At 42.2% G+C, this 10,554-nt stretch overlaps 1 protein-coding gene across 1 annotated transcript; it reads right to left on the bottom strand.

Moving 5' to 3' along the window:
- Positions 1-5,433: 5,433 nt before the first annotated feature.
- On the bottom strand, positions 5,434-10,384 carry LOC307247135 (P2Y purinoceptor 3). The gene is made up of 2 exons (XM_080023201.1): positions 10,317-10,384; positions 5,434-7,765 (listed from the first exon to the last, which is right to left on the bottom strand). The coding sequence occupies exon 2, from the start codon at positions 7,673-7,675 to the stop codon at positions 6,137-6,139; it is 1,539 nt and encodes a 512-aa protein (XP_079879327.1). The 5' UTR covers positions 7,676-7,765; positions 10,317-10,384; the 3' UTR covers positions 5,434-6,136.
- Between the last annotated feature and the right edge of the window lie 170 nt (positions 10,385-10,554).

Raw genomic sequence — 10,554 nt, 5'->3', positions numbered from 1 at the left:
CACTTTTCTACCAAGCATGCTAATTATGCTAACAACCAATTAACGCATAACAGACGGCTACTGCTCAGAGGTTGGCAGCTGGCTTGCAGGCTCAGCAAAACACCTTTATCCGACAAACTGCCATCCAAGAATCAAGCACAAAGGCAAGTTATTTGCTGGCATTCAAATTAGCAAAAGCCAGCAAGCCTTTCTCCGACGGGGAGTTTCTCAAAGAGTGCATGGTAGAGACAGCAGGTATCTTGTGTCCTGAGAGCAAGAACAAATTTGAAAAAATTAGCTTATCACGCAGGACAGTGACTTGCCGTGTTGAATTAATTGACGAAGACTTGGCTAGCAAGCTAAACAGAAAAGCTGAGTCATTTACATTATATTCTTTGGCACTGGACGAAAGCAAGGACATAAAGGACACCGCTCAGCTTTAAATTTTTATCAGAGGGATTAATGACAATTTTGAGAAAACAGAGGAGTTTTTGGCCATGGAATCCCTAAAAGGGAAAACACAGGGAGAGGACTTGTATGACAGTGTGTCGGCGGTCATCAAGAGGCACAAGCTACATTGGCGTACGCTCGCCAATGTTACCACAGATGGATCGCCAAATCTGACAGGAATAAATGTCGGACTGCTCAAAAGAATCCAGGAGAGGGTGAAAGAAGACAACCCTCAGGAGGAGGTAATTTTCCTGGACTGCATAATTCACCAGGAAGCACTGTGTAAATCCGTATTGCAGCTTGACCACGTGGTGAAGCCAGTTGTAAAACTTGTTAACTTTATTCGAGCGAGGGGACTTCCCCATCGTCAGTTTATTAAGTTTCTTGAAGAAACTGATGCTGATCACAGGGACTTGCTTTACCATTCTAATGTCCACTGGTTAAGTTTGGGGAAAGTATGTCAACGAGTGTGGGAGCTCAAACAGGAGATTTTCTCATTTTTGGAGCTACTTGAGAACGCTGACAAGTTTGCTGAGCTGAGTGACACAGATTGGATTTGTGATTTAGCTTTTGCTGTGGACATACTGACACACATGAATGAGCTGAACATGAAGCTACAAGGGAAAGACCAGTTTGTGCATGAAATGCATACAAACGTCAGAGCCTTCAAAACCAAGCTAGCTTTATTCTCAAAGTAAATGCCAAACAAGTCATTCGCTCATTTCCCCACACTGGCTACGTTGAAAGAGGCCCCGCAACATGTGGAAAAATATAGGAAATTACTGGATGACCTGCATGAAGAATTCTGCCGTCGGTTCTCTGATTTTGGAAAAATTGACAAGTCACTTCAGCTGGTGTCATGTCCCTTCTCTCAAGACCCTGAAACGGTCCCACAGGAGTTGCAGTTGGAACTGATTGATCTCCAATGTGACACCGTCTTAAAGGAGAAGTCCAGTTCAGTTTAACTGGATGAGTTTTATGCTTCATTAAGCGCAGCCAAATTTACAAACATCCAGAAGATGGCACAGAGGATGCTGGTGTTTTTTGGCTCTACGTATGTGTGTGAACAGACTTTTAGTGTGATGAACACCAACAAAGCACCCCACAGATCCCAGTTGAGTGATGAACACCTCAGATCTGTTCTGAGAATTGCCACAACAAAACTAACACCAGACTTCGATGCACTGGCAAAAATGGGTGATCAACAACATTGTTCCCACTAAAAGGTAAGTGTATTAACACTGTAATGCTTTCTTTCTGTTTATGTTCGATATGTTTGCATCTTGTGCTGACCCGGCCCGTCTGTCAAATTTTAAAAGTCAATGTGGCCCCTGAGCCAAAAAGTTTGCCCACCCCTGGACTAGACACACCTGCCCACACTGTAACACCACCACCACCAAAGGCTCGTCTGGTGACAACAGTGGCTGATGCATAGCACTCTCCTTGACGTCTCCAACATCGTTGGCGGCCATCATTTCTGCTCAACGTGAATCGACTTTCATCAGAGAACAGCACTGAGGCCCACTGGTCCCTCGTCCAGCGTCAATGCTCCCTGGCCCATGGAAGACGATGATGCCTGTGCCTGGTGGTGTGCTTACCTTGCAGGTCGTCTAGCACGCAGACCAGGCTGATGTAAACAGTTTTGAATGGTCTGACATGACACTTGGGTGCCTCTCACCTCCCTTAAATGTGCCTGGAGTTGAGTGGCATTTATCATCCGGTTCCGCAGGGCACTGTTCACAATGAAGCGCTCATCAGTGTGGGATGTGGCCAAAGGACTAGAATTATACCATGCCTTTCTGTGACTCTTCCAGTCTCTCTGTACTCTGTTGCAACCTGCTGATGACACTCTGTGACACTCTAAGCTCAGTGGCCACTTCCCTCTGAGAACATCCTGTTTGAAGCCTCACAATGGCGAGGTAATATTGATCAATTGTTAGGTGTTGTCTTGGTCTCATGATGTCAAAACGTGAACAGCATGATGAAGAGGACTGTTTAAATACCAATTCTAATTGAACCAGGAAATGTATTGGTCGATTCATGGATCAAACACCTGCTGTGAATTTTGCCGTTCAGCTCCTTGTGAGAGAACAGCAAGTTGTGCAAAAAGTACTGAAACATTGAACAGTTGGACATGTGCATTCAAAAGTTGAGAGAAGATCAAATTAAGTTCACCTGTAAAGGTTATAGTGCATTTTAGGTTCATCCTTAAATTTCACCCGAAAGCCGAATATCCCTAACTTTTTGTGAGTAGTATATATATATATATATATATATATATATATATATATATATATATATATATATATATATATATATATATATATATATATACTGTATATTTATATATACAGACATACAGGTACTCCTCACTTAACGACCTACCTGTTTACAGACTTACAACCAGCTCTCTGACCAGTCTGTGTTGTACGCTGTGCATAATACTGCGGCGTGCACCCTGCGTGCGCAGCATCTCAGGGTCAAGCATCTCATCGTGCATCACCCTTTATACACTATATACACTATTTATACCACATATACTATATACACTCTATACACGATATACACTTTATATACTATATATACTACTATATATACTGTAGACACTATATATACTATGTATACTATAAACACTATATACACTGTATACATCTCATCTCATCGTTCTCAGTCTCATCTCGCAGTTTGCCAGTATTCACTACATTAGCGTTTGCAATGGCCACGCCCCCTTACCGTGAAATAACACAAGTCCTCGCTGATCGACCAATCCGCTTAACAACCTGGTCGTAGGAACGGAACTCGGTCGTTAAGTGAGGGGTACCTTTAATGTCGGCCGCCTCACGGTGCGCATGCGTACGTCTAAAATTGTTGGCGCATGAGCAAAAGGTGGGTCTGCAAATACCGCGTCCAGAACTGCCGCGCTCTTCGCCTGGACAATTGGATGTATCTTTCAGGATCTGGAGAGCCGCTCTCATGCCCTATCAGCATCCAGTGTTGGGCCGGCTGCGTTGGTTTTTATCCAATGCCGGGGCTTGTCAGTAGCAGTGTGTGTATGTGTGGGTGTGTGTGTGTGTGTGTGTGTGTGTGTGAGTGAGATCATGTCAGACACACCGGGTGCCGGGTGAAAAGTCATACCAGCGGCTGGCGCTGTAGCAAGTAGTGATGGTAAAATTATTGTAAATGCGAAGATGAAATTTGAAATATTGCCTCGTTACCGCTCCAACAACAAGCGGCAGCGTGAATCATCCGCCTTCTCCCGTTTAGTCCGACTTCTGCGGAACCTGATAGAGCCCGATGGAGAAAGGTGGGACAAAGAGACAGCTGTAAAAACAAAAAAGAGGTGTCAAGACAGACAATGCTACTATTACTTACATTCGTATACTGTCCATAGACACATGTCTGCAGTACATGCTTATGTGCACACACGCACGCACGCACGCACGCGCACACACACACACTAGGGGTTTCACCAACTAGTCGGCTAGTCAACTACTATGACTACGAGTCGGCTGTTGGCAGCAGTCGACTAGTCATGGACTGCATATTTTTTGTCACCAGATTCACAATAATTATTGTATTAGTTAAATAATTTATTAACACACACACACACACACACACACACACACAAGTAGCAGGGTTGAGCTTTTTTGTGATTGTCTTTATTTCATTCAAAATGTTGGTCATTTAAAAAGAGAACATACATGAATTTGTACTGATCGAGCTGCTTAAAAAAAACCCAATAAAATGTTATTTAATTTGTGAATAATGATGTAAAACTCTGGTGATATGTTGAATAATATTTACATATTATGTTAAAGACAAATAAAATATCCCCCTCAACTCGAAAATGGATCCATGTTAGTTACTCCAACCAATTTTAGGCTAGGACACCAGACCCTCATCATAATCCATAAACATCCACCTTCTGGGGCTCGGTTTTCTAGAGAGGGGGACAAATTGATCAGAACGAACTTCGTACACATTTCCATTACTCAACCAAATAGCACGGTAGCTAAATTCAAGATTCACTGTGAATAAACCCTGCCTGTAGAAAGACTCTCTAGCCATTGCACTAAAACCCACTGACTATTCTGTTTTACCTGAACCTCAAAGTAAAATCTTTCAAAGAAGTTCCTAAACATATTTAAAGAGCCTCTCAGGGCTGTCTGGGACTTCCTTCTTTATGCCTCCATTATGAACTTGTTTCCCATCTTCAGACAAAATTAGGTTGTGATATTCTGTATCAGGATCCAGAGTCAGATCTACTACATGCTACTTGAGGCTCTTTAGTTCAGATTTCAAGCAGCTTCATGTTCAGTGTCTCCTTGAACCAATCGTTGCTCGAAAGCATTGTCTCTAACACCACACCACACTTAACCACCACAGCAGTCTCAGATGCACACTTCTCCAGCACACGGACGATCTTTTCTCTTATGTGGCAGCATTTGCATTCTAGTTTACAAACAATACTTTCTTCACACACGCACGCACACAGGCACACACACCCACTCATACACACTCAGACAATTGTATTCACATCACTGTGTTAAATAACTTAAAAAATATATGACAGCAACAACCCATAGTCAAATACAATCCCAGCATTGCCTCCCACCACTTCTCACCCATCCCCCTTTTCCCTGGCCCTTCCTGTCATAAATCACTTCTCAATCAATCAGTGACAGCTGGAAAACCTCTCAAAATAGGTGTATAATATACTCTCTATTACATGGTAATTTCTGCATTATATACAGGAAAATTGTATGAAAAACTACAAATTATGTTTTAATCACTTAATCCCTTCCAGTTATAAGGAGTAAATATGTCTTGGGTAAAATGACCTACTGTGTGACTAACTGAGTGTTTCGCAGTTAATTACAACACAATACTTGCAATTTCATACCTCTGCCCAGTATGTTCACAGAAATGACTGAAGGTGTAATTGAGAGCCTGTAATTTAAAGGGTTATCGTTAAAGGAAATTACATTTGTATGTTTAGGGACATTGTTTAACACATTCAGTTATTTGTAATCTTAATGGTCAGGGTTAGGGTGTCATTTTCCCAAACAATAGAAAATGGATTTAAAGTCAAAATGTACAGAGTGTGTTAGGCAGGTCACCATTTGTATACAGGGTGGTGTATGTTCAGAGCTGTTATCAGACAGGAAAATCGCCTTGCAAATCGCATGTGTTACATATCTGTGATAACATATCTGGGATAAAATATCTATCACCATACATTTAGGGAGGTGACGGTCATTGTTAAACTCAAACGCTATGGAATAACCAGTTTCTCAGAAACGGCTGTGATGCAAATTTAACCATCTAGCATAGATAAGTGTCAATTGTGTTCAGGGCCTTGGTAAATTCTTTCCTTACTTAGACATATTGTGAAAAAAAATAGTGATACAATTGTGTAAAGTTATGTGCCTATAGATAGTCTAGGGTGCAGGCATTAAGTTAAATATCTGGTTTTAATTCAATATTTCTTCATTCCTGATTCACTTCATCGGCCCTGTCTCGAGCATTGAATTTTGCATCTATCCCCTCTCTCCCCAATAATAGAAGATCCAGTAAACCAGCGATTCAGTTAATTTATCCATCCACAATAACGTACTTTCAAATAATTCCTTTTGCTATATTCCTTCAAATTATTTATTCACATTTGTGTTTATTGATTAAAAGAAAGTCATTCTAGAATGAGCATTCATCCAACAGTGTAAGTGATTTTTGCCAGTCCTGTTGGCACGACCATTGGAGTGCTATTGACTTCTTTATCATCAATCCCTTCTTCGAGTCCTCCATCCTCCATGTCTCCTGCCTTTCCCATCATCCTCAGGGGCCAGAGCAGTCCCCCCTGCTGTTGACCGATGTTGCCGGCTGCCTGGCAACAGTAAGCAGAACTCTTCTCTTTTGTGAGGAAATAGAGCAGAGCGTTTAGCCAGGCGTTGAATGAGGCCAGTGGCCTGGTGATCTTGTAGCACATGGAGATCATGGTCATGGTTTGACAGGGGACTCCCTTGCTCACCTTTAGGATGAGGAAGATGGTCTTGGTGACGTGGAAGGGGAAGAAGCACAGGGCAAAAAGGAGTGTGATCGTAATGATGGTCTTGATGGATTTGCGTCGGCGGTGGGCATATGGCGAGTGGGCACCGAAAAAACTTGAAATGCATGCGTCTCTACGGAAGACCCCTGTTGCCTGCATGTCTGCTATTCCGCTGCTTCCTTTTCCCCGCGCTCTCCCCACAACGCCCTCCTTGCTGTAGTTCCACGTGCTGCCCTCGTCCCCTCCACTTCTTCCCCCTCCTTCTGGTTCCAATGTCCTGTTGGCCAGGGGCTGAGAACGTAGTGTCCGAAATATTGTAAGAACCACATGGGAATAACACCAGGCGATTATAGAAAATGGCACGAAAAATCCCAGCAAGTGAAGTATGATTCCGTAGGGTACGTAATCAGGGAATTCCTCGTCTATCGCATCGTCCCAACAATTCTGGTACTCCTCGACTGCGGCTCCCCAGGATCCATGGCTTCCGTTACCTTTATCTGGCAATCTTTCAACCAATCCTCTATCCCCACCAGTGACCCCTGCAAGCCGTGTTGCGTATCCTGTTTGTGCAAAGCGGAAGATAGGGCAGGTGAGCGCAAACACCACGCCCCAAACTAGGACACAGGTCCACTTGACTGCCCGCTTTGTCTCCAGTGTAATAGTTCTCATTGGGTGGCAAATCCCCAGATACCTGTGAACTGAGATGCAGGTGAGGAAGAAAATGGAGCAGTAGAGGTTAAAATAGAACAGGAAGCGGACCAGCCGACACATGAAGTCCCCGAAGACCCAGCAGTCACGCATGACATAGCTGGCGATCAGGAAGGGTAGTGACAGGCCGTACATGAAGTCCGTGGAGGCCAGGTTGACCATGTAGATTAGAGAGGCATTCCAACGTTTCTTCCGCTGAAATGAGCGGTAGAGGACAATGGAGTTAAGCGAGATGCTGAAGATGAATGTGAAGGAGTAACAGATGGGCAAAAAGATGTACTTGTAAGACTCGTCTATGCTGCAGGAGGAGATTGGAGGGGCAAAGGAGGGAGTGGAGGTGGAGGAGTTGATGAAACCATGGAGGTCTGTGAGGTTGTCTAAACCAGCAGGAAGAATGCTTCTAGGTGTCATGGTAATGTATTCAGCAGTTTTCACTGCTGTCAGTGAGCTTGAGATTCGCCGGTCAGTGTAGTTTGCCCACTTCTCTCTCATCTTTTTGTCTTGCTGCTCTGATTCGGATGTTGTGGCTTTGTTAGAGAACAATGCAAACCCCTCTTAGACAATTTGAGACCGTCATATAGCCTGGAGAGGGAGAGACAGAAACACCAATTGAACAAGACTCACCTACACATCTTCACATATCTTGTGGAATCTTCGTTATTACAGTATTTGCATTGTAATAAAAATGACAAATGAGTTGGTAAGAGCGCCACACAATGATCTAATTTCAAAGGATCTCACTTGTCTGAAATGTCCTTCGTTTTTCTAATGACGCGCAACCCCTTGGACAAACCCCCGTGCTGTTTGCCCTCCCATTGTACTGCTGATCCTCGGCACTTGTTTGCCTTCCTGTGTATAACCACACGCTGCTGATTCAGTCCCTTCTCACCCCATTAACTTAGCAATGAGTAACCACACTTTCCTTGGATTTCTCCATGCATCCTCCTGTACATCCCTTTATCTCCATGTCCCCCCCCTTCCCAACCACACACACAAACCTATCCCCACACACACATAACCATCTAGCCATTTAAGCCCTTATACCCCTCACTCATCTTTGCTGTTTGATGCATCGTTTTACTTTCTCTTAATAACAGAAGTAATACCAAATAAGACTAAAATTCTCCTATTGATTAACAAGTAATGAAATGTTTTTATGTTGTTTCTTATGCCAGGTTCTCCCTAACTGTTCTTCCTGATAGACTAAGCGCTGGCTAAAAAGCCCAAAAAAAAGTGTACCCATACTTTATCAGTCTATAAAACATGTGGTTTAACATTTACTTTCAACCGTGCAAATCAAAAGAAATCAAAAAAAAAAACAAAAAAAAAAAACCCACCATGAGTGAGGATGACATTTTTGTGGGAAAAAATGTCTCCCAAAATAAAATCAAAAAAGTAATTTATTTTGCTACAATTGGCCCATTGTCAATTTCAGGGACCCATAGGGGGCGGGACTGCCCATTGCTCTGACAGCCCAATATTCCGAAACCCCAATAGTCCGAAAAATGTCTGGTTACAGATGGTTAAGTTTAGGTATAAGTTTCGAGATGGTTAAGTTTGGGTATATGTTTTGAGATGGTTCAGTTTAGGTATGATGTTAGAGATGGTCAGGGTTAGGGTGTCCAATGGGACATTTTTTGGACTATTGGGGTTTTAGAAATAATAGGCCTTCAGAACAATGGCATGGCACCCAGGGGGCTGTGGACCTCAGCTTGGGAACCTGTCCCATACAACAGAAATACAGTTTCCCATCTATCCTTTTTTTATTTGTGTCTATTAGACGCTGTCCTAAGGTGTTACTCATTTTCAGTATGCCATTATATGTTACACTAATATAAGAGTAAACATCACCTTCAAATGCATCGAAAAATAAAAATAATATATTATAGATATTTTGCTAAATATACCAATTATTACCCTAATATATTTTTATCCCGGTGCATTGTAAACCATTGTTCAACAATTTTGTTTCCCCAAAAAGCATGATTTAGTAATATAGTTTTAATATATCTGAATACAAGAACATGAGATGATTCGATTTATCAAAGTGTGTTTTTTAACATATTGTGACTGTAAGAAATATCACATGCCTATGTATTTTCTCTCTCAATTCTTCTCTTTATAACCTGAAGTAAATTCTCTTTCTATGGATATGGAATCCCTTGCAGTTCAGACCCACTTGCAGGGCAACTTTTTTGCAGCGCTTTGCACGTTTTTAATTGACCATTCGCTGCCACTTCCGTGCTTCCCTTCTGACAGGCGCAACTAAGCGTGTAAATGTGTTCAATGAAAGGTAAGGTAAGTGAACAATCAACGTTGCTTCACAGGTATAGTGTCTGTCTATGCTTCATAATCCAACCATCAACATCAACACCATGCAGAATAAAGACTGCAGTTGAAGGGACAATATAACCAATTACTTATTAATCAGTACCTAAAGGGAGAGCTACGGTGTATATTACTAAGTTAAAGTTACATTTATTTATTTAAATTGTTTAAATACTAAATAAAGAACTTTGTTAACCTTATTGTTCTGGAAAGTGTTGTTTCTTGTTCAATGGGCAGTTTAATCCTTCTCGATAATGTGAAATGAGGTGAATTATTTAAAAAACAAAATGGATATGCCGGACATTTAGTTTACTTGGATCAAGTTTTGGGAAACGACTCACTTAGGAATCTTTGGGGGAAGTCATTTGCGGGTCAGGTTTGCATCATTGCCCTTCATCGTAGTAGGCTCAAAGGGCTTCATAAGCCCATATTCCACATGGAAATATGACACCCCCTAGTCTTAACCCCACCTGAGCAAGGCAACCCCCCCCTCCAACAGCCAGGGTCGGGGGATTTGCTCCAATCGACGCTGACTGGGCAACATTATTGGTCTAATGATCGTGGTAACCACATAAATCACCCTTCCTATTTATTTTGCCTTTTAACCATCTACCTATTTATCTTACACATTTCTCATGAATCTTCCCCGTTTGGTTATCTATTATTTAAATGATTTAAATGAACTTTTTTTTTTTGCACATTGAAGCAGTTGCCAGGAGGCGTAGTGAATTTCAGCAGGGCAGCAAATGACCCATGTCTGTAAATACCGGCGTCACCGCAATCTGCCGACGGAGAAATCGCTCACCTGTTGAAAGGGTAAGTATTGATCCATATGGCCTCTGTTGTATCGGATTCCCACTGACAAAAAAAAAAAAAGACCGACAAACTTACTTGAATACTGTGATGGGTTGAAATGATCAGAGCAGGCTCAAGTGGAAGGTTAACTCCAAGATAATGGATTGAACAGAGTTTGGAGAAAATCTCTCAAATATCAAATAAAAAAAACCCCCTGCTGTAGTCCCTGCTACATCTGTGGTTTTGAC

The sequence above is a fragment of the Zeus faber genome (genome assembly GCF_960531495.2).
Source record: "Zeus faber genome assembly, chromosome: 22".
NCBI lineage: Eukaryota > Metazoa > Chordata > Actinopteri > Zeiformes > Zeidae > Zeus > Zeus faber.
The sequence above is the reverse complement of the archived record's forward strand: the minus strand, read 5'-3'. Positions and strand labels throughout refer to the sequence as shown.